The following is a 24,849-nucleotide window of genomic DNA, read 5'->3' as shown; positions in this document are numbered from 1 at the left end:
GAGTCGGGTGGGCGCGCCCCCTGGCGGGCGGAGTCGGGTGGGGGCGCCCCCTGGCGGCGCCACGGGGCCCGAGGCTCCGCCCCTCCCCCCCCGCCCCGCACGCTCGTTTCTCCCGCCAGGATGACGTCACGGGCCGACTGCCACCAAGCCGCGCTCCCATTGGCCGGCGCCCGGGCCCCGCTGCCCATTGGGCGGGACGCCCTCCCCGCCCCCGCCGCCGCGCTCGCCCCGCCGTGCATGGCGCCCTCCCCCTCCCCTCCCCCCGGGGCCATGCACTGGAACAGACGCTCCGCCGCCGTCGCCGCGCCGCAGCCCCGCTCGCCATCCCCGGGGGCGGGGGAGGCCGCCTGAGCCCGACGGAGACCCCCGAGCGGAAGATGGCCCCCAGCCGGGATCGCCTGCTGCATTTCGGGCTCAAGGCGACAGTGAGTGACCCCGGGGGGGGACGGGACGGGGACGGGGACGGGGACGGGTCGCCAGATGCGGCGTTGCGAGGTCCTGCGCGCCCCCCCCTTCCCGTCCCCCCGGTCGTGCCCCGCGGCGCCGCTGGGGGGCGACGGAGAGCGGAGAGGGACGCGCGCGCGCGCGCGCGGGGGGGGCGGCGCGCGGGGGGGGGGTCTCGCGCCGCTCCCCCTCCCCGCGCGTGCGCGTCGGGGCGCGCGCCACCGTCCCCTCCGCGCGCTGGCCGCGCGTGCGCGTCCCCCCCCCCCCCCCGCGGGCCGGGACCCGCCGACCAATGAGCGGCGTCGTTACTGGCGGGTGGGGGACTGTTTTTGTTTTGGGTTGAAGTTGAGGCCGAGACGACGACGAGGAGGAGGAGGAGGAGGAGGAAGGGGAGGAAGGGGAGGAGGCCTGGGCCCCGCCGGGACCGTCCCCTCCCCCGCCCGGCCTCATGAGGAGGGACATGAACGGGGTCACCAAGGGCAGGTTTGAGGTGGGAGCCGGACCGGGGGGAGGGGGGGAGGGGAGGGGAGGGGGCGCCGCCCTCGCCGGCCCCAGTCGGAGGCGCCCAGCGCTTAGCGCAGGGCTGTGCGCGCGGGAGATGGGGGAGGGGAGGGGACGTTGGGCCCGGCTCGAGGCCCGAGGGTTTGCTGAGGGGGGGCGGGGGGGGGGAGGCCTCGGCTCGGCTCGGCTCCTCCCCGGAGCGCGCGCGCACGCGGAGACACAGAGTCACACACACAGTCACAGACACACACACTCAGACACACACACACACTCAGACACACACGCAGTCACAGACTCACACACAGACACACACACTCAGACAGACACACACGCAGTCACAGACTCACACACAGACACACACACTCAGACAGACACACACGCAGTCACAGACTCACACACAGACACACACACACACTCAGACACACACACACACACACAGTCACAGACACACACACACGCAGTCACAGACTCACACACAGACACACACACTCAGACACACACGCAGTCACAGACTCACACACAGACACACACACTCAGACAGACACACACGCAGTCACAGACACACTCAGACACACACACACACAGTCACAGACTCACACACACACACACGCAGTCACAGACTTACACACAGACACACACACTCAGACACACACGCAGTCACAGACTCACACACAGACACACACACTCAGACAGACACACACACACAGTCACAGACACACGCAGATACACGCACACTCAGACACACACACACACACAGACGGACAGTCACATACAGACACACACGGAGTCACAGACACACACACACAGACTCACAGACACACACACACACACAGTCACAGACACATGCACAGACACATACAGACAGTCACAGACACATACAGACAGTCACAGACACAGACGCACACACAGACACAGTCACAGACATACACGGGCGCACACACACAGAGTCACAGATGCACACACGGGCACAGACACATAGTCACAGACCCACAGAGACACACAGACAGTCACAGACACAGTCACAGACGCATACACAGTCACAGACACATAGACCGTCACAGACACACACACAGAGTCACAGACACACACACGGGCACAGACACATAGTCACAGACACACACACACAGAGACACACAGACAGTCACAGACACACACAGAGTCACAGACGCACACACAGAGTCACAGACACACACAGACGCAGACACATAGACAGTGACAGACACACACGCACAGTGACAGACACACACAGAGTCACAGATACACAGACACCCTCCCCCCCCCCCCCCCCCAGGACAGACAGAAGGAAGGAAGGAGCGGCCGACGCCCGCGGGGGAAGGAAGAAAGGAAGGAAGTCCTGCCCGCCCTGCTCATCCTGCTCACCCTGCCCTCCTGCCGCCCTGTCGCCCTGCCACCCAGCCATCCTGCCACCCTGTCACCCCACCGTCCTGCCATCCTGCTCCCCCCACGGCCTGTTCACCCTGCCATCCTCTCACCCTGCTCGCCCTGCTCGCCCTGCCGTCCTGCCACCCCGGCGGCCTGTTCACCCTGCTCACCCTGTTGTCCCACCACCCTGTCACCCCACCGACCTGTCACCCTGCCGTCCCGTCACCCTACAGGCCTGTCACCCTGCCCCCGCCCCCCAGCTGGCCTGTCACCCTACTGGCCTGCCATCCTGCCACCCTCTCGCCCTGCCATCTCATCACTCTGCCATCCTGTCACCCTACTGGCCTGCCATCCTCTCACCCTGCCGCCCTACCGACCTGCCACCCTGCCATCCTCTCACCCTACTGGTCTGCCACCCTGTCGCCCTACCGACCTGTCACCCTGCCACCCTGCTCGCCCTGCCACCCCACCGGCCTGCCCCCCTGCCATCCCCCCGTCACCCTACCTGCCTGTCACCCTGCTCACCCTGCCACCCTACCTGCCTGCCACCCTGCCACCGTGCCATCCTGTCACCCTGTCACCCTGCCATCCTGTTCACCCTGCCATCCTGCCTCCAGGAAGGAAATAAACAGCCCAACCGCCCGCCACGATTAACGGGGCCTCAGGGGAGACCCTTCCCCACTTCCCCCTTGTGACCCAGCCCCCCTCCCTTCCCCTCTCCACCCCCACCCCACCTCGGGTTGGGGCATCATCCCCTGATTGCATCCGCTTGTACGGTCCCCTCCCGAGCGCTTAGTGCAGCGCTCCGCACGCAGGAAGCACTCGGTACGGTGGAGTGATGGCACAAACGCGCTCCCGAGCGCTCAGCGCGGCGCTCTGCGCACAGGAAGCGCTCAGTCTGTACGATGGACTGATGACGTGATTGCCCGTCCGAGAAGGAAGTTGGGGAAGGGAGCTGGCGGCCACCAAAGTTGGGGGACCCGAGCCCCCTCCCGTCTCGGCTTCTGAAAGGCCCGCTTGATTTCGGGGGAGAGAAACGCCAGAGAGGACCGTACGGCGTTCAGTACGGTGCCAGACGCGTTGCAAGAGCTTAACGCGTACCACTGTTGTTATTACCGTAGTTATTATTGTTACGATTATGACAGAGAGGCCTATCCCACGGAATCGGGAAGTAAACGGCAAATCTGAGTGAAAGACAAAAGGAAAGGGATCAGACTCGGAAAGTCTTGGAAATTTTTCATCCCAGAGAGAGCGCGAGTGTGTGTGTGTGCGCGTTCTGGTTTTTTCTAATGGTATTTGTTAAGCGCTTACTATGTGGCAGGCACTTTACTAAGCGCTAGAGGAGATAGACGGTAATTTGCCAGTACCTGTCCTACGTGAGGCTCACAGCCTTAAACCCCCATTTTAGAGATGAAGGAACCGAGGCACAGAGAATAGTGATGATCGTAATGATCACGGTCTTTACGTGTGTCCATTTTCCAGATGAGGGAACCGAGGCCCAGAAAAATGAAGTGAATCGCCCAAGGCAGACGAGGGGCGGAGCGGAGATTAGAACCCGGGGCCTCCGGCTCCTCGGCCCATGCGCCGTCTGCCGGGCCACGCCGCTTCTGCGCCCGTGGCTTTGACTAATGCCAGGGGACACTGCCGTGGAACGACTAAAGCGTGCATTTGGGGTTTCAAATGAAATATTCCGGTAAAAGGCGGGGCCGTGTGATCGAAACGTTATTGAGTGGAAGTCTTGCAGCCGGGACACCCGCGAGGGGAGACCAAATATAGAGAGACATTTAGGGTAATAGTTATTGCTTTTTCTATTCGGGCTCATTCTTGGCCAGTGACTTTGCGCCGTAACTCATTTTAGGGTCAATAAATAAATCATCGTTGGAAGCCGTTCTTTGTTGTAGCCGTGCTTTAAAATTACATTAGCCTTCCTCCGCTTCCATCATCCTCGGGCCTTTTACCGAACGGCTGCCGGGAATAACCAGCTCTGTCACTCTAAAGTAAAATGCCGCTTAGCGCTCTTTTGAGCTAAAGTAGAAAGACCCTTTAGTGAAGAAAACGTCTTCCTGCCCTGATAGGTAGGGAGGCAGTTAGCAGCTAGTGTTTCCTAAATACGTCCTCAGGTGGGGAAAGGGTTGAGGAGAAAGGCCCACTCAAGAGCCGAGCGTAGCGTCGTCGTGATTACAAAAGCGTTTGCTTATAAAACCCAGATGAGGCAGAGCTCTGTAACAATGTGGAAGAGTCAAGAACAGAGGAAATAATGACGCGCTTTAATGAGTTTCATCATCAAAAATGAGTGTGCCTAAAAGTATTTACCACCCGCCACCCCCCCCCCTTCTTGGCTGGATTTCACTGCTTGTAAATTATTAGTAAACCGGAGGCATATATGAAGTCACGTGCTTATTGCCAGCTGCATCGAAAATGTCTTAGAGCTTTAAACGGGTTGGAAAAATCTACCCTGCAGTCGAGTTACCTTACAGGTTTGTGTTTGTCAAACGCAGGCATTCTTTTTCCTCAACGTGTTTGGTGTTTGGTGGTGGGGGGTTTTTTTCTTTCGTTTTTTAACGAGAGCCCTCCAAATCAGCTGTATTTGACCAGTTCGGAGTTTTTGTAAACAGGTATTAAAATATTACTTGGGAAATGTGTGATCAAAAGAATCATTTCTAGTACTAATGACGGTGATATTTCTAAAGTATCGGGCTGAGTGCTGGAGGTAGAGACGGATACATTGCCCGTCCCACATGAGGTTCTGCACATCGTAAGCGCTCAATAAATACTGTTGAATGAATGAGGCCCAGAGTTCTTCAGGGGGAGGGAGAACGGGTACTGAACCCCCCCACTTTACAGGTGAGAAAACTGAGCCCAGAGTAGTCAAGTGACTTGCCCGAGGTCCCCCAGGAGGCAAGTGGCCGAGCGGGGATCGGAACCCAGGTCTTCGGCCTCCCGGGCCCGGGCTCTTCCCACTAGGCCACCCTGCTTCTCGGTAAGAGCTAATTTAAAAGCATTTTAACTCCGAATTCAAAAAAAAGAGACGGCCTTCTCATTTTGCTGGCCGAGGTTTTTTGGGGAGGGCGTCAGAAAGGCAAGGTCTATCGAGTATTCCGCGTCACTCCCTGAGAGCCTCTTAGGCAGGGTGTAATTGGGTGAGACTGGAAGTGACTGCCTTGAATCCCACGGCGCCGCTGGTGACGAGGGTTGGAAGTTTTTAACGAGTTTTTAAAATCTAAGGGCCAAGAGGGTGGGGCGTGAGATGGGGGATAGGACCGTCCTTGAACCGTCCAGCGGCCTTTGCTGTCAAGCCTTTAATCCAGTGGTCGGCGCAGCGTAAGCGCTCGGTAAATCCCATTGATGGACCGGTCACCCGTTCATTCAGTCTGAGCACGTACTGTGTGCAAAGCACTGTACTAAGCGCTTGGGAGAGTAATAATAATAATTACGATGGTACCTGTTAAGCGCTTACTATGTGCCAACCTCCTTCTGAGCGCTGCGGTAGATATAAGGTGATCAGGTTGTCGCACGTGGGGCTCACCGACTTCATCCCTATTTTATAGATGAGGGAACTGAGGCCCGGAGGAGTGAAGCGACTTCCTCAAAGTCACACAGCTGACAAGCGGCGGAGCCGGGATTAGAACCCACGACCTCTGACTCCCAAGCCCGGGCTCTCGCCGCTGAGCCACGCTGCTTCTCCAATACAGTACAAGAAGACATATTCCCCCAGTACTTAGCCCGATACTTTAGAAATCCACGGTTGTTATTAGAATGATTCTTTTGATCACACTTTTCCCACTGAGCTCCCAGTCTACAGGGGGAGACGGATGTTAATCTACACAAGTAAATAATTAAATCACCAAATAATTCAGATCTGTACATAAGTGCTGTGGGGCCTGGAGGGAGGATGAACAAAGGGAGCAAGTCAGGGCGACGCAGAAGGGAGCGGGAGAAGAGGAGAGGACGGCTTAATCGTGGAAAGCTTCCTTCCAGGAAGGAAGCTGCAGAGCGCCCGAAGAGGAGGACCGTTAGACACCTCAAACTGCCTCATTCTCATCGCTTAGTACGGTGCCTAGCACATAGGAAGCACTTAAATACTATCATTATTATTAATAAGTCTGAAGAAATGTGGAAAATTTGGCTGCTCCGCTCCCTGTTGGGTAACTTGGGAATTAAACCCAACAATGCTAGCCACCCTGAAATGATAAAATACAGGCATTTTTACTTCATTTTTCGCAATTTCTTTCCCAGCCCACGCTCCTCTGAGTTTGAATCTCGCCCTCAAAATTCAGCGCCGAGTAATCCTCACGGTCTGTGAAACGTAGCGGCCCCTACCAATCTCTTACGATTTGGCCCGCGTGGTCAGCGTTAAAGCCCTTAACAGTGTGTGGCCAACGACCCTTCTTTGAAGTTTACCTTCTGTGAACTTTTCTACCATCTTCACAGTTAGAAAAATCTGTCTCTGCGCGCAGGACACATCGAGAAAAAGTTGCAGTAATCCTCATGAACTCTTTGCGTCAGGGGCAGGTGGTTTTATCGCTGTTTTTCCAGTGGATCCTTGTGTGGCAGGCCAGAGTGTGAGGCGGGACGGTGCTTAGCCCGACCCACCCCGTGGCTCCTCGTGAGGCCTTTCCAGCGGAGGAAAAACGTCTGCTTTAGCCATCAATTAACATAATGATGATGATTGTGGTACGAAGCGCTTGCTTTGTGGCAGATACTGTTCTGAGCGCCGGGGTAGATTCAAGATAATCAGTTTGGACACAGTCGCTGTCCCACACGGGGCTCTCACTCTCAATCCCCATTTTCCCGGAGGAGCCAGTTGAGGCCCAGAGAAGTGAAGTGACCGGCTCAGCGGACTCGTGGCAGAGCCGGGATTAGAACCCACATCTCCGGTCTCCCGGGCCGGGGCTCTTTCCACTAGGCCTCGCTGTAATCGTGGTATCTGTAAGGCTGCCCCACCCCCCCGGCTTCCAATCTCTCATGCCCGTTGTGTCCCCTGCACCCCTCCGCAGTCTCCAGCCCCCCAGATCCGACGGACCGTAGATCTCTCCCCCTAAAATCCCACCTCCCTCAACGAGCCCTCCCCATTTAACTCCCGACAGCCACCTCCGGTACGCAGGAGTTGATTTATATCTCTCCGTCGGTTACTTGTGTACGGAAGTGCCGTCAGGTGCGCAGTCCATAATTGGGGTTGCTCTCTCGGCAAATATTTTTGGTGCCCGCCTCTCCCATCGTGAGACTGAGCCGTTCGTGGGCCGAGACTGTGTCGCGTGTTCTCCCGAGCCGTAGCCACCGACTAGGCGATAATATTCGATTACTCCTCATGTCGATCAGTAATAATAATCGGGGCGTGAAGCACTTAGCGTTTGCCAAGCACCATACCGGACACCGGGGTAGATGCAGGATAATCCGGTCGGACACGGTCCCTGCCCCGCTGTAAACACCAGGGAAGGCGGGTGTCGAATCCCCGTTTTCCGGATGAGGAAGCTGAGGCCCAGTGAAGTTATTTGTCCCAGGTCGGAGCTGGGATTAGGGCCCGGGTCTTACGAAATCAATCGGTGGTATTTCTTGAGCGCTTAGCGTGCGCAGGGCACAGTACTAAAGTGCTTCATTTCACCAAGAAAAGCAGAGTGGTTTGCCCAAGGTCCCGTAGCGGGCAAGGCGGCAGAGCCAAGGTTAGAACTTGGGTCCTCGGACTCCCAGCCCGGGGCTCTTTCCACTAGGAATGAGTGCCTACAGGGTATGGAGTACTGAACGCTTTTGGGGGAATATAATGGAGTGGGCAGACGTGGCCCCTGCCGTCAAGGGGTTGGCAGTCTAGTGGGGGACACTGACCCTAAAATAAATTAGAGAGGGAGCATGGTAAAGGCCGGATGGACGTGAGTTAGGGCTCAGGTAATGGGATATCTATCAATCAACCGTATTTATCCAGTCCTTGCTCTGGGCAGAGCAGGGCACCTAGCACTGGAAAGAGTACAGCCGAGTAAGAATAATAGATATGATATTTGTTAAGCGTTTACTACGTGCCAGGCACTGTTCTAAGCGCTGGGGTGGATACAAGCAAACGGGGTCGGACAGAACCCCCGTCCCTCACGGGGCTCACCGTCGCAGTCCCCTTTTGACACGTGAGGTAACTGGGGCACCGAGAAGGGACTTGCCCAAGGTCGCGCAGCCAAGCGGTGGAGCCGGGATTGGAACCCGTGACCTTCTGATTCGCGGGCCCCGGCTCTGGCCGCTACACCGTGCGGCTTCTCAAGTAGATACGATTCCCCTTCTCGAGGAGCCTGTGGTTTAGGGGGCGGAGGAGGTTAGTGAAAGAAATAAATTACAGGTAAGGGGAGGCGACCCATTGTGGCTCGGTGGAAAGAGCCCGGGCTTGGGAGTCAGAGGTCATTCATCCATTCAGTGGTATTTATTGAGCGCTTACTATGCGCAGAGCACTGTACTAAGCGCTTGGAATGTACAAATCGGTAACAGATACAGGCCCTGCCCTTTGACGGGCTTACAGTCTCATCGGGGGAGACGGACAGACGAGAGCAAAATAGCAATTAATAGAATCAAGGGGGTGAACATCTCATTAAAACAATAGCAAATAAATAGAATCAAGGCGATGTTCATTTCATTAACAAAATAAATAGGGTAATGATAGGGTAATAATAGGTCATGGGTTCTAATCCCGGCTCTGCCAACTGTCAGCTGGGTGACTTTGGGCAAGTCACTTTACTTCTCTGTGCCTGTTACCTCATCTGTAAAATGGGGATTAAGACTGTGAGCCCCACGTGGGACAACCTGATCACCTTGTATCCCCCCAGCGCTTAGAACAGTGCTTGGCACGTAGTAAGTGCTTAACAAATGCCGTCATTATTATTATTATTAACTATAAGGAGATATCCATAGACTCTGGGGCAGGGTGAGACTAAATGCATCAGGGGGTGAGCGTATGTAATAGATACTTCCCTCTTAAACGGTGAGCTCTTTGTGAGCAAAGAACGTGTCAGTTTACTGGTACATTGTACTCTCCTGAGCGCTTAGCACAGTACGAATGAATCCTTAGCAGACAGCTTCTCCTAATGGCCCGGTTCTGTTCCATTAAAAATGGGCAAAGTGTTGAAGAGAGGGAGTAGCGCCCCTCTATTTGTGCAGGGTTTCTTCCCAACCCTCTTTCCGTCCATCTGTCGCGATACCATTTTCTACGTGGGCCCGCTGGATGACCGCTGAGGCCGCGGCAATGATATATTAAAAAAAAAAAAAGCAAACCCCCAAAAAACGAAGAAAAAAAACCAAACAGGCCCCAGAAGAACGAACCCTCGTACCATGTAAATAACCACATTTTCCAAATTTGTTCGGGTGGAAAACCCGCTCTGTTTTTCCAGGGGATGTCAGTCACTCGTTCCATTTTGTGGAAAGAGCTCTGCCGGGGAAAAGAAGTGCCGAGGCGGGTGGGGCCCTCGAAGCAGATCCCTCCATTTCGAAGGACCGAGTCTGGGGGAGAGGCGACGGGATCCACCCGTTCTGCTGGACTGTGCTCTCCCAGGCGCTTAGCACAATGTTCGGCACACAGACGCTCGTTAGTTCCCACCGGGTGATTTGATTAGGTGAGCAGAGCAGCAGCAGAGCAGCTTTCTGTGGGCTGTAAGCTTGTTACGGACAGGGCACGTTACTGCCGATCCTGTGGTACTCTCCCAAGTGCTTAGTACAGTGCTCTGCACGTAATGAGCGCTCGGTCAGTACCACTGATTGATTTATTAGGCTAGCGGGGCGGCTCTCGTTAGCCTCTAAGCTTGTTCTGGGCTGGGAACGTGTCGGCGGATTCCGCTGTACTCTCCCAAGCGCTAAGCGCAGCGCTCCGCTCATCGTGAGCGCCCGGTAAATACCACCGATTGATTCTTTAAGTAAATCCGGGTTAGGCAGTCGACGGCATCCGGAAGATACCGGGGTCCACTGGCTGTCCGAAGCTCAAGCCTGAGGTCGGGGCCGCCAGGCCTAAATTTGCTTGTCGTCCATTGCTGTCTTTGAGAAGTCATTTTGTTCGTGTTGCTCCGCCCCAGTACGCTTATGATTACTACTATTATTATTGCTAATATTATTACTGTTATTATTGCTAATTATTATTATTCCCAGTATTTGTAATTACTACTATTATGATTGCTAATTATAATAATTGTAATACTTGTTAAGCCCTTCCTATTTGCCAAGCATTGTTCTAAGCGCTGCGGTAGATACAGGTTAATCAGGTTGGGCACGGTTTCCTGTCCCATGTGGGACTCTCCCTCTTAATCCCCATTTCACAGATGAGGGAACCGAGGCCCAGAGAAGGGAAGTGATTTGCCCGAGGTCACACGGCAGGCGTGGGGTGGAGCCGGGATTAGAACCCAGGTCCCGGGCCCGCGCTCTATCCACTAAACGTGACGGCTTCTCGGTGGTTGCGAATATGCAGCGATATGCACAGTACCGGTCAGAACTCGGAGCCAACAGAGTGTGGGCCTGGGGAATTTTGGGTCTGGATTAACAATAATAATAATAATAATAATTATGGCATTTGTTAATCGCTTATTGTATGCCAGGCACTGGGGTGGATACAAGCAGATGGGGTTGGATACAGTCCCTGTTCCACGTGGGGGATTAGACCAGTGGCTAAAGAAGGGGAATGTGTACCCCAGGGGTAATGGAGACAACGATAATGGTAAATAAAGTGCGCAGGGACTGGGTTTGAAAGATCAGAACAGACCCTGCCCCATCTGGGGCTCGCCATCTAAGCGGGAGGGAGAAGGGGAATTTTTTCCCCATTTTACAGATGAGGGAACTGAGGCCCAGTGAAGTGACTTACCCCAAATCACACAGCAGGCAAGTGGCAGAGCGGGGATTAGAACCCAAGTCCTCCCCAAAGCACTTGTGCACATTTGTATATGTGATTTATTACTCTATTAATGATGTGTATATATCTATGATTCTATTTATCTTGATGGCATTGACCCCAGACTAATTGTCTTGTTTTGCTGTCTGTCTCCCCCGTTTAGACAGTGAGCCCGTTGTCGGGCAGGGGTCGTTTCATCTCTTGCCGAATTGTCCATTCCAAGCGCTTAGTCCGGTGCTCTGCACATAGGAAGCGCTCAATAAATGCGATTGAACGAACGCATGAATGACTCTCAGGTCCGTGCTCTTTCCACTAGGCCACGGTGCTTCTCATGACGTTTTATATAATGCTATGTGATATATAAAGGCCGTATCGTACGGTGGGGCCTCTGGCCTGTTGAGATCGTCCCGCTCGGCACCTGCCCCGTTTCCTAACTCTGAAAGGGATCATCTGGATAATTCTGCCTCCGCCATGAGGCTGCCGCTTGTTTCATTAAGTAATGCTCTCCCTCCCTCCCTCCTCTGAACCCGAGGCGTGTCTCCTCTCGAAGCAGTCACCATCTGGGGGTCTTCTCTCTCCGGTTCTGGGTCTCGATCCGTCGGCGTCGAACGTCAGGCCGTCTGAAGGCGTGGGGTGGGCGTCCGTCCACGTGAGCCCTCCCGGCGTCGAGGGGTGAACCGTTCGAAGTCGAGGTTTAGCAGGTTTCTTTCGCGGCCGTTAACGCTTTCCCTTTCCGAGGGTCACGGGCCTCCTTGTGATTGATTCCGTATCTGGTAAGGAAAGGGTAAATAAGGTTATCCTCGGTATTACTTTTAATTTTATGGGGTGTCAGTATTATTTTTGATTTTATGGTATTTGTTAAAGCGCTTAATACGCGTCAGGTTCTTGAACGGTAGACACAGACAGGGCGGTCCTCAGGTGAACGACAGACATTGATTTCCCCTACCCACTTCCCGAACTTTGGAGTGTTCTCTGGGGATTGAATTTTTCTGTTGGATTTGCAAATAGATTGGTGTCCAGCGTGGTTGGAAACAAGGCTCCATCAGGTCTTTTAATGCGTGGGGGGGGGAGGGATGTTTGAACATTTCTTTCCCCCCATCGATGCTGCGAGTTCTCTACCTTTCCCATCTTATAATAATAATAATAATGGTGGTGGTGAAGCACTAATTCACCCTGTCCCAAGGCAGATTCATCAGGTACTTGTTTTCGGCATCTGGACGCTTCTTTCCCTACCACCGGTGCTGTGCGTCCTATACCTTTCCCATCTCATAATAATCATAGTAATAATAATAATAATAACTGTAGCGTTGGAGCGGTCACTCACTCTGTCCCACATCAGGTTCATCGGGTCCCCGTTTTGGTGTTTGAACATTTCTTTCCCTACCGCCAGTGCTGTGAGTCCTATACCTTTCCCCTCTCGTAATAATAATAATAGTAACGATGATAATAACTGTAGCGTTGGAGCACTCATTCACTCTGTCCCTCATCAGGTTCATCACGTCCACGTTTTGGGTGTTTGAACGTTCCTTTCCCACTGCCAGTGCTGTGAGTCCTGAACCTTTCCCGTCTCATAATAGTGATAATAATAATAACTGTGGCATTGGAGGGCTAATTCACTCTGTCCCACATCAGGTTCATCAGGTCCATGTTTTGGGTGTTTGAACGTTCCTTTCCCCACCAGCGATGCTGTGAGTCCTACACTTTTCTCATCTCGTAATAATAATAATAATCATAGAAATAATAACAGCTGAGTCGTTGGTGTGCTAATTCACTCTGACCCACATCAGGCTCATCAAGTCCTGGTTTGGGGTGTTTGAATGTTCCTCACTCCACCACCAAAACTGTGAGTCCCGAACCTTTCCCATCCCGCGATAATAATAATAATAATAGCTGTGGATCGTTAAGCACTAATTCACGTTCATCAGGCCCTTTTGTTGGGTGTTTGAATTTTTCTCTCCCTCCCCCCGGCCCCCCGACCACTGTGAGCCCTATATTCCTTTCCCGTTTTCATAATAATAAAAACTGTGGTGTTTTAAGAGCTTATTCGTCCTGTCCCACTTCAGGTTCCTTTAGGAAATAGTTCTCTTGCCAGCGAAGAAGTTTGTTTTAGGAATCCTTACTAATTCTGTGGCATTTTGAGGCTATTTTTAGACAGTCGAGAATAAAAATTCCATGACCAACAAAACCCAGGAAGAAAATAAAACAAATGTCCCGAAACTGACCATATTTAGATGCTTCTCCCGGTTTGTCCCCTACTTGCTCCTCTCTACTCAGCAAATTCCTCGACCACGGGTCCAAAAAACCTAAGAGAGTGAAAACAGGGGCCTTCGCAACTGGGATCTCGACTTTAGGAGAGAGAAGCAGCTCCAGCTCCCCGAGTTTTCGCAGAAGGATTCAGACCTGCTGGGAAATGGATCGATAGGTTGTGGTTCTGATGCAGCAATATTTGCGTTCGTGGGAGCCCAGCTACTTATCTAGCTGTTTTGGAAAGTCACGCTAAATACTTAGATTGCGACTGAGCCAAAACAAATCTGCAATTGTCTAAGGAAGGTTTTCATTACAGGCCCGGTTCTCCCGGCAATTATTTTAAGTGGCTACCCCGTATAAGATCTGTACTCGATGGGCGTTTCCGCACACTCATATAGACACTCATACATATATGTATATACGTATGAATACATGTGTGTATATAAGAATATAAAAATACAATAAAATAATAATAATTGTGGTATTTGTTAAGAGCTTACCAGGTGCCAGGCAGTGTACTAAGCACTGAGGTAGACTCAAGCAAACTGGGTTGGACACAGTCCCTGTCCCACTTGGAGCTCACAGTCTTAATTTAGCCCAGTGCTTGGCACATCGTAAGCACTTAACTACCATAATAATAATATTTATTATTAATTTCCATTTTCCAGATGAGGTGACTGACGTACAGAGGAGTTAAGTGACTTGCCCAAGGTAATTCAGCAGACATGGTGGAGCTGGGATTAGAACTCGGGTCCCTCTGACTCCCAGGCCTGTGCTCCACTCACTAAGCCGTGCTGCATCTCATATGTGTGTGTGTATATCTATATATATAGATATCTATATATATGTGTATATATATTTATAAAAATGTGTATGTGTGTATATATATATGTACATATATATATATATATATATAAAGAGGGAGAAAACAAACACTTCTACATCATCATACTCCCCCAAATTTGCCTCGGTGGTGCAGCTGGAACATTAGAAATCTTGGGTCGGTGGTTCTGGACCGAGTCCAGAAGGGGATTAGTTGGTCCTAATTTTGCTGGTCCCTTTTATACCCGGAGTCTCTCATGCTCATGTAATTAATTAATCATGCCTCTTGTTAAGCGCTTACTGTGTACCAAGCAGTGTTCTAAGTGCTGGGGTACATACAGGGTAATCGGGTTGGACAGCCTCCCTGTCCCATATGGGGCTCACAGTCTTCACGCCCATTTTACAGATGAGGGAACAGAGGCACCGAGAAGTGAAGCGACTTGCCCGAGCAGACGTGTGGCGGAGCAGGAATCAGTACCCGGTCCCGGGCTCTTTCCACTAGGATCAGCGTCGGGCACCGGCAGGGCCCACGTTAAGCAAAGAAACCCCCCAGATGCCAACCCACCAGATGCCAGCGAGAACGGAAGCAAGTCACCGGGCGAGAGCGAGATAAAGGGAATCCAGACAGTTCCTCCGCAGTTGCCCTGGTTCTGGGGCAGTGGCCAAATTTAACCGAGAGGGGCAAGGGGGCAGAGTGCCAGAGGATTGCCCAGATTGGCTTCATGGCAGCTACAAACTCCCATGGCATTTACTTGCCGGGGCCCTTTCTTCACCAAGTTCCTCGCCGAAAGCCAAGAGAAACCCAACCAGTGGGCCCTGCCCTTCCTCCGGTGCCAGGGAGAGGGTGCCCGCCCCGGGTTTAGGATGCTCAAAGGGCCTCCGTGGCAGCTGCCCTTACTGTCTGAGCGGCATTTGGGCAAGCAGCCTTGGAATCTGGTGGCTCTGTGGCCAGGGGAACCGATAAAAAGAAAACAGGCGGGACTGGATCAGGGCAAGCGGTCCGGGGTGCCGGCTACTCGGCGGGGTGTAGTGGATGAGCACTGGTCCGGGAGCCAGAAGGTCATGGGTTCTAGTCCCGGCTCCGCCTCTTGTCTGCTGGCCGAGTCACTTCTCGGGGCCTGCGTTACCTCATCTGTAAAAACGGGGATTGAGCCTGTGAGCCCCACATGGGACAGGGACTGCGTCCATCTCGATTTGCTCGTATCCACCCCAGCGCTTAGTACAGTGGCTGACACAAAGTAAGCGCTTAACAAATGCCATCATTATTATTACTCTTGCCCGTAGCCGTTTTTGCTACGGCTTGCTGGGATGGAGGATGGTCCTGGCAGTTTGCGGGCTACCGAAATGTAGAGATGGGCTAGAAACGTGTTGAGGGGCAGCTGTGGGCCTCTGCAGACGAGGAGTGGAGGAGCCCTCCTTTCCTCTTCTCCCCCTCCCTTCTGCGGCGCCGTGACTCGCTCCCTTTATTCCCTCTCCCTCCCAGCCCCACAGCGCTAATGTCCATATCTGTCACTGATTTATCGTAGTATCTGTCTCCCCCTCTAGACTGTGGGCAGGGAATGTGTCCGTTTATTGTTCTGTTGTACTCTCCCAATGGCTTAGTCCAGTGCTCTGCGCACAGTAAATGCTCAATAAGTACGATTGAATGTGCGAATGAGTCGTAGCAGAGACACAACATGGCCTAGTGGAAAGAGCATGGGCCTGGGAGGCAGGGGACCTGGGCTTCTTGGTGACCTTGGGTCTCAGTTGTCTCATCTGCCAAATGGGGATGGAATGCCTGTTGTTCCTGTTGGTTGTGGGTTCTAATCCCGGCTCCACCACTTGTCAGCTGTGTGACTTTGGGCAAATCACTTCACTTCTCTATGCCTCAGTGTCCTCGTCTGGCAAATGGGGATGAAGACTGGGAGCCCCACGTGGGACCACCTGATAACCTTGTATCTATCCCAGCGCTGAGAACACTGCTTGGCACAGAGTATGTAGCAAATACCATATTGTTATTATAATTATTCCCTCCCCTACACACAGTGCTTAGACTCTGAGCCCCATGTGGGACGGGGACTGGGTCCAACCTGGTCATCTTGTGTCTGCGCTTAGTTTTTAGTCCACTGCAAGTGTTTTACAAATGCCATTATTATTAGTAGTAGTAGTAATAGACTGTAAATTCGTTGTGGGCAGAGAATGTGTCGTTTTATTGTTACATCGAACTCTCCCGGGCGCTCAGTACAGTGCTCTGCTCACAGTAAGTGCTCAATAAATACAATTGACTGATGGACGAGTGGGGTATTTATCACATCCTAAGCTCTTGCGTGATACAACTGAGCAAAAGACTCATTGCCTGTCCACAAGACTCTAGTTCCTAGAATGTTTGGGAAGAGCAGGAGTCTGTTTCTTCCTCCCTCTCCCCCCCATGTATTGATGATGATAATTTTGGAATTTAAGTGCTTCCTATATGCCACGCACTGTGCTAAGCACTGGAGTGGTATCAGCTCCCACATGGGGCTCACAGTCTAAATCCAAGAAGGAGGGAGAACACCTATTGAATTCCCATTTTGCAGATGAGGGACCTGAGGCCCAGAGAAGTTAAGTGACTTTCTCAGGGCCACCCAGCAGATTCAGCCATTCACTCAGTCGTACTTATTGAGCGCTTACTGTGTGCAGAGCACAGTACTCAGCACTTGGGAAAGGACAAGGCAACAATAAGCAGACACATTTCCTGCCCACAATGAGCTTACAGTCTTGGGGGGGGGAGGTGGGAGAGAGTTACTTGGTGGAGGTAGGATTAGAACCCAGGTCCTCTGACTCCTAGGCCCATTTGTGCTCTTTCTGCTAGGCCACACTGCTTCCATAGTTCTATAATCTCTCAGATTAATTTTGTGAAGACGGTAGGGCATTAAGGTGGTGGCACCTGAGGTTGGAAGGATTTGGAAAACCACAGGCCCCAGGTAGTCGTGCCATTCTTGCGGACGAGCTCTGGGCATCCAGGTTGGCAAATATTCCGTTCTTCCTACCCCAAACTCTGCCCTTTCTGCCTGTTCGGCATTGAAGCAGAACTATTTTAGCGGCAAACCTGGGGTCTTAACCAGCATGCTGTAAGTATTTGGATGGTGGTCCGATGCGCTTCGGGTCGTGGGTTCTAATCCCAGATCCACCACTCGTCTGCTGTGTGACCTCGGACAAGTCACTTTGCTTCTCTGGGCCTCAGTTACCTCCTCTGTAAAAAGAGGATTAAGCCTGTGAGCCCACGTGAGGCAGGGATTGGGTCCAATCCGATTTGCTTGCATCTACCCTAGCGCTTAGAACGGTGCCTGGCAAGTAGTAACGCTTAACAGATCTCATAATTATTATAGTACTATTATTATCGGTTCCAGGAGTCTAGCTAAAGGTCAATTCTCGACTGACCTCTTGAGGGTAAGGGGTTTGTGACCGAATATTCCGTCCTGTCTCGAAAGGGTGCGGTTAATGCTTTCCCTGCGTGCAGTTCCGGTCAGGACGAAGCCAATTAGCTGTGCTGATCTCAGCCCCGTAAGCTGCTTTGGAATCCATCCCGTCTCTGCCACGGCTAGTGAAATGTGAATAGATTTACTTTCCGGGGGCCACCACGCAACTGACCAAAAGCTTGAGAAACACATTTGACTCAGCTGGTTTAATTAGTCTTGGCAACTCTAAAATAATTATGTCTAGAAAACAAATTAAGCTCGACACGCTGGAGTTTTCCCCCCCTTTTCCCTAAATTTCGGTAACTGACGATGGCTTGGCTTGAGATGTGCCACTGCAACATGAAAAGCAGCACGGGCCTCGGAATCAGAAGCACCTGGGTTCTAATCCTAGATCCGCCACGTCGGCTGGGTGACCCTGGGCAAGTCACTTCACTTCTCTGAGCCTCAGTTACCTCATCTGTAAAATGGGAATTAAGACTGTGAGCCCCACATGGGACAACCTGATTCCCCTGTGTCTACCCCAGCGCTTAGAACAGTGCTCTGCACATAGTAAGCGCTTAACAAATACCAACGTTATTATTATTCTCTGTGCCTCAGTTACCTCATCTGGAAAATTCGGATTAAGATCGTGAGCCCCATGTGGGACAGGGACTGTGTGTCCGACCTGATAAGCTTGTTTCTAGACTGTAAACTGGGTGTGGCCAAGGATCGTCACTCTTTATTGCTGAATTTTACTATCCCAAACGCTTAGGTCAGTACTCTGCACACAGTAAGCGCTCAATAAATATGATTGAATAAATGATTCTTCCCAGCGCTTAGTACAGAGCCTGGCACATAGTAAATGCTGTAAAAAAAAAAAAAAAACAAACCTCAGGCAGAGCAAGAATTTTGTCCAGGTGCACCTAAAACGAGGGATAATTTTGCAGTGAAAATCACGGACTCTTCTCTAAGGACCCCCAGTTTTGTAATTATTGATGGTATGGTTTTTATGGTATTTGTTAAAGACATACTATCCATTGTTGTATTTATTGAGCGCTTACTGTGTGCAGATCATTCATTCATTCAGTAGTATTTATTGAGCGCTTCCTATGTGCAGAGCACTGTACTAAGCGCTTGGAGTGTACAAATCGGCATCAGATAGAGACAGTCCCTGCCCTAAGACGGGCTTACGGTCTAATCGGGGGAGACGGACCGACAAGAACAATAGCAATAAATAGACTCAAGGGGACGAACATGTCGTTAAGACAATAGCAAATAAATAGACCACTGTACTAAGTGCTTGGGAAAGTACGACACAACAGTAAGCAGTGATATTTCCTGCCCATATGAGCTTACAGTCTAGGTGGGCGGAGGCAGACATCACTACAGATAAATAAAATGACAGATATGGACATAAGTGCTGTGGGGCGGGGAGGGGAGGAGAGCAGAGGGAGGGAATCAGGATGATGCAGAAGGGAGGGGGAGCCGAGGAAAAATGGGGCTTAGCCCGGGAAGGCCTCTTGGAGAAGATGGGCCTTCGGTAAGGTTTTGAAGGGCGGGGGAAAGTAATTTTCTGTCGGATTTGAGGACGGAGGGCATTCCAGGCCAGAGGCAGGATGTGGTCTAGGGGCTGGCGGCGAGAGAGCCGAGACGGAGGCCCAGTGAGAAGGTTAGCACCAGAGGAGTCAAGTGTGAGGGCCGGGTTGCAGAAGGAGAGGAGCGAGGTGAGGTAGGAGGGGGTGAGGTGATGGAGAGCTTTAAAGCCAGTGGTGGGGAGTTTTTGTTTGATACGGAGGTAGATGGGCCACCACTGGGGTTTTTTGGGGGGGGGGGGTGTGTGACATGTCCCGAACGGTTTTGTAGAAAAATGATCCGGGCAGCAGAGTGAAGTATGGACTGGAGTGGGGAGAGGCAGGAGGCTGGGAGGGCAGCAAGGAGGCTGCTGCAGTCATCCAGGCGGGAGAGGACGAGTGATCGTATTAACGTGGTAGCAGTTTGGAGGGAGAGGAAAGGGCCGATTTTAGCGATGACGTGAAGGTGGGACCGGCGGGATTTGGTGACGGATTGGATATGTGGGTTGAATGAGAGAGAGGAATCAAGGGTAGCCCCGAGGTTACACCAAGGAAGGACGGTGGTGCTGTCTACAGGGTTGGGAAAGTCAGGGGGCGACTTACGAGGTACCAGACACGGTTCTCAAAGCTAATCAGGTGGAACCCAGTCCAGGTCCCGCATGGGGCTCGCGGTCTTAATCCCCTTTTGACAGATGAGGGAATTGAGGCTCAGAGAGGCGATGCGACTTGCCCAAGGTCACACAGCAGACAGGTGGCGGAGCCGGGATTAGAAGCCAGCTCCTTCTGATTCACAAGTGACGGTATTTCTGTTGATTTTTGCACTCATTTGTCCGGAGAAGGGGCTTGGGCTGACTGCATTCATTCAGTCAGTTGTATTTACTGAGCGCTTACCGTGTGCAAAACGCAGTTGCCCGCGTTTGGGGGAGTACAGTACAGCAGCATCCTCAACCCCTGTGGAGGTCCTCATCCCTCAAATCGAGCAAGCCACGGTCACCGTTGGGACCCGTGAAGGTTGATTTAACTAGCCGTTAGGGACCAAGGGGTGCAGGAACTGCAGGCTTCATTATCAGTCAATCCATCGGTCGTATTTATCGAGCGCTTACTATGTGCAGAGCGCTTGGGAGAGTACAGTACATTAATAGAAAAACATATTCCCTGCCAACAGTGAGCTTATAGTCTAGAGAGGGAAGCAGATATTAATATAAATAAATAAACGATGGGTTTTTAAAATAGTATTTGTTCAGCACTTACTTCGTGCCAAGCACTGTACTAAGCGCTGCGGTGGATACGAGCCAATAAGGTTGGACACAGTCCCTGTCCCACATGGGGCCCACGCTCCTAATCCCTATTTTCCAGACAAGGGTACTGAGACTCACAGAACTTAGGTTCCTGGCCCACGGGGAGTTTACATCCGCCAGGGGAGACCAACAGAGGTGGACCCCGAGAGCGCTCAAAGTGAATTGAGCGGTCCTAGATACGTGCGTGCGTAGGAAGGAGGGGGTAGATAAGTTCCCAAGTGCTGGGCGGGTGACGGTGTGATCCTCAAGTGACAGGCATCAGCTCCTGGGGACAGGGAAGGGGTCGGCCACCCCTAAAAGTCCCCGGGCCTGGGAATCGGGAGACCTTTAGACCGCGAGCTCGTTGCGGGCAGGGAATGTGTCTGTTGATGTATTGTGCTCCTCCAAGCGCTTAGCACCTAAGTAAGCGCTCAGTAAAGACGACTGGATGAATGAATGTACCTGGTCTTTAGTCCCGGCTCTACCCCGGGCTTGCCGTGTGATCGTGGGCAAGTCGCTGAACCTCGTTGGGCCTCCGTTTCCTCCTCTGTAAAATGGGACTCAGATACCTCTTCTTCTTTCATCTTAGTGCCTGGTACGTAGTAAGCGCTAAACAAATACCGTAATTATTATTATATTATGTCCCCCGGCCCCCCCCACCCTCCCCCCAGTGAGGGGACAGGGTCTCTCATCTTGCTATTTCGTACCTACCCCAATGTTTAAACACCCGGTGCTCGACACACATGAAGTGCTTAATAAATACCCAAATTATGTACACCAGGAACCATTTGTCACATTCAGTACTGCAGTGGACACAAGCACCCTGTCATTCATTTTGCGATTCTTTAATGACAAGTGCTGGTTCTCTCACCTGGCTTGGGCATCCTGAATCCTCACCCCGCCTCGACTCAGTCCGTCCATGGAATCTTTTGAGCGCTGACCCAGTTGCGGAACACTGTAGTAAGCGCTTGGGTGAGTACAAGGCAGTAGTAATTACCATCTCCACCTTCAAAGCCTTCCTGAAGGCCCATCTCCTCCAAGAGGCCTTCCCAGACTAAGCCCCGCTTTTCCTCATCTCCCACTCCCTTCTGCTTCGCCTTGACTTGCTCCCTTTGCTCTCCCCCCTCCTTCCAGCCCCACAACACGTATGTATATATCTCTCATTCTATTTATTTGTATTGATGTCTGTCTCCCCACTTCTAGGCTAGAGCTAGTTGAAGGCAGGGAATGTCACCGTTTATTGTACTCTCCCAAGCATTTAGTACAGTGTCTGCACACAGCAAGCGCTTAATAAATATGATTGAATGAATGAATAATAATTGTGGTATTAAGGACTGACTATAGGCCAGGCACTGTTCTAAGCACTGGGTTTGACACAAGGTAATGGGGTTGGACACCGTCCCTGTCCCACATAGGGTTCACAGTCTCAATTTCCATTTTACGATGAGGGAACTGAGGCACAGAGAAGTGAAGTGCCTTGCCCGGGGATCACCCAGCAGACGAGTGGAGGAGCTGGGATTAGAACCCGGTCCTTCGGACTCCCAGGCCCGTGCTCGACCCCCTAGGCCACGCTGCTTTTCAGCGGGGTTGTAGACACGACCCCGTCCTCCGGGAGCTTACCATCTAGTGGGGGCAGGCGGACATCGTAATTAATTTCAAATAATAGAAGCCGTAGAGTAGGAATGCCCTCCAGTGCTCGGCACAGTAAGCGCTTAACAAACACCGACATTATTATTATTATTATATCCAAAAAAGACTCTTCCCTCCGCTTCAGGGCCTTATTAAAGGCCCGTCTCCTCCAAGGGGGCTTCCCTCCAACCCTCTTGTCCTTTTCTTCAACTCCCTTCTGCGTCGCCTTAACTTTCTCCCTTTATTCATCCCCCCCCCTCAGCCCCACAGCACTTCTGTCCCCCTCTGTAATTGATTTATTTATGTTGATGTCTGCCTCCCCCTCTAGACTGTAAGCTCGTTGTGGGCAGGGAATGTGTCAAATGCTCCCAAGCGCTTAGTCCAGGGCTCTGCACCAAGTGGGGATTGGGACCGTGGGCGCCATGTGGGTCGGGCCCTCTGTCCAAGCCGATTGATTTGTGTCCGCCCCAGGGCCTGGCGCATAGTAACGGAGCGTGGCCTAATACAGGAGCAGCGTGGCCTAGTGGCAAGAGCCCGGGCTTGGGAGTCAGAGGTCATGGGTTCTAATTCTGGCTCCGCCACTTGTCTGCTGGGTGACCTTGGGCAAGTCACTTCACTCCTCCGGGCCCCAGTGACCTCATCTGGAAAATGGGGATTGAGACTGCGAGCCCCACGTGGGCCAACCTGATTGCCTTGTATATTTCCTCCGGTGCTTAGAACAGTGCTTGGCACATAGCACTTAACAAATGCCATAATTATTATTATTACCATAAAAATAAATAAGTGCCACGAATTAATTGAACAGTGGAATGTTGTGGCAGGGGTGGCCAGGGAGGAAGAAGAGGGAGGTGACGGAGGGCTCATTATGGGCGGGGAATGTGTCCGTTTAGTGATGTACTCTATTCTCCCAAGCGCTTAGTACAGTAAGAGCTCAATAAATAGGCTCGAACTACTGAGTGTAGTCGACTGACGGATATGAATTTCTCCCCACACGGTGACTCGCCATACGGCGTATCCAGCCACTCCCTCCGTCCCCACACAGTTGCAGGTGGCCGCCGGTCCCTCCCGAGGGGGAGATCCTGATAAGCCGAGCATCCCAGGGTTCAAATCCGGTATCTCCAAGGCCCAGGGGCAGACGGGCCTGGGCTTTTCTCCAGGGACTGGAGGGGCGGGGCCCGGGACTTTCTTGGAATCGTTCCCAGAGTCGATTAAGGGACCAACTTCCACTGGCTTCCTCCTCCTCCTCTTCCTCCTCCTCCTTTTCCTCCTCCTCCTCTTCCTCCTCCTCCTCTTCCTCCTCCTCCTCTTCCTCCTCCTCCTCTTCCTCCTCCTCCTCTTTCTCACGGCGCTCTTCCCCCCGAGCTCTGCCAGGTGTAAGTAGAAGCAGCGGGGCCTGGTGGAAAGACCACAGACCTGGGAGTCCGGAGCCTTGGGTCCTAAGCGGGATTCCGCCACCTTGGGCAAGTCACTTCACTTCTGTGCCTCAGTTGCCTCATCTGGAAAGCGGGGATTAAGATTGTGAACCCCACTTGGGACGGGGACTGCGTCCAGCCTGATGATCTCGTATCTACCCGAGCACGTAGAACAGTGCCTGGCACATAGTAAGAGCTTAACAAATACCATTTTTTTTCAAAAAAGGGGGGGCACACCCACTCAAAGACACCTCCTGCCTTGTGTCATCGCTCAACGGCCCTTGGCCCAGGGGGAACGAGGAAACCAGGCCCCCTCCCTTGAACTCTCACTGCCCTTTATCCTGTCCTCCTTTTCTTTGCTTCTCCAGGCCGGTGGTCAGGTGGCCGGGATTGGGATTTGGTCGACCCCCACTCTGTTGTTTCAAGAGGGATTAACGGCAGGGTCAGAACCCCCACAGGGCTGTTGGGTTTTCTGTTCGACACATGTACGGGTTCATCAAGTTGAACACAGTCCCTGTCCCCCATGAGGCTCACAGGCGAAGTAGGAGGGGGAAAATAGCCATTTTCAGGTGAGGAAACTGAGGCACGAAGAAGCAACCTGCCCAAAGTCACACGTCAAGCAGTTGGCAGAGCTGGGATTCGGGCCCAGGTCCTCTGACTCCCAGGCCCGAGCTCTGTCCCATAAGCCACGCTCCTTCTCCATCCTCGTGTCTGTTTCCACCTCCCAAGCCAGTCAACCTAGCAGTGAGGACAGCGGGAACAGGAGCAGAAGCGGCGATATCCTCTCTTCGGGGCATTCCGCATTCTGGAAATTTTTTCCTAAAAGTCTAGAATAATAATAGTAATCGTGGTACCTGATAAGCACTCACCGTGTGCCAGACGTGGTTCTAAGCGCTAGGGTAGCTGCAAGTTAATCAGGTCGGACATGTCCAGCCCGCCCCTCGTGGGACTCACACTCTTCATCCCCATTTTACAGATGAGGGAACTGAGGCCCCGAGCAGCTAAGCGACTTGCCCAAGGTCACACAGCAGACATGTGGCAGAGCCGGGAATTCAGTGTTTATCCCCACTGGAGCAGCTTGGAGCGGGTAGGAGGGACGTAGGGAGATTTGGTTGCCTTGGGGGTTTTTTGGTGGTTGTTTTTGTCGGGGGGAGGGGGTCTGTCGTTGTCGTCGTCTATTTTTTCAGTGGACTCTGTAGCTTCAGGATTCTGGGGCCTTTGAGGAGACGTTGAGCTCTGGTTGTGTTTCCCAGGCAGCTAATTGCTTAAAGTGCAGTCTGACCACGCATGTCTGCTTCGGCACTGTTC

At 52.5% G+C, this 24,849-nt stretch overlaps 1 protein-coding gene across 4 annotated transcripts in view; it reads left to right on the top strand.

Moving 5' to 3' along the window:
• The first annotated feature begins 297 nt into the window (after positions 1-297).
• The window catches only part of FBXL20 (F-box and leucine rich repeat protein 20), a 79,549-nt gene continuing 54,997 nt past the window's right edge, over positions 298-24,849 (top strand). The window contains exon 1 of one of the 4 annotated variants that reach the window (XM_029074386.2): positions 298-425. In XM_029074386.2, coding sequence (XP_028930219.1) covers positions 378-425 — 48 coding nt within the window. In that variant the 5' untranslated portion in view covers positions 298-377. Of the gene's footprint in view, positions 426-820; positions 935-24,550; positions 24,629-24,849 lie in introns of those variants that run through there. The other 3 variants (XM_029074388.2, XM_029074387.2, XM_039913562.1) reach the window with 3 other exon arrangements.

The sequence above is a fragment of the Ornithorhynchus anatinus genome, chromosome 11, assembly GCF_004115215.2.
Source record: "Ornithorhynchus anatinus isolate Pmale09 chromosome 11, mOrnAna1.pri.v4, whole genome shotgun sequence".
In the NCBI taxonomy this organism is placed as follows: Eukaryota; Metazoa; Chordata; class Mammalia; order Monotremata; family Ornithorhynchidae; genus Ornithorhynchus; species Ornithorhynchus anatinus.
The sequence above is the reverse complement of the archived record's forward strand: the minus strand, read 5'-3'. Positions and strand labels throughout refer to the sequence as shown.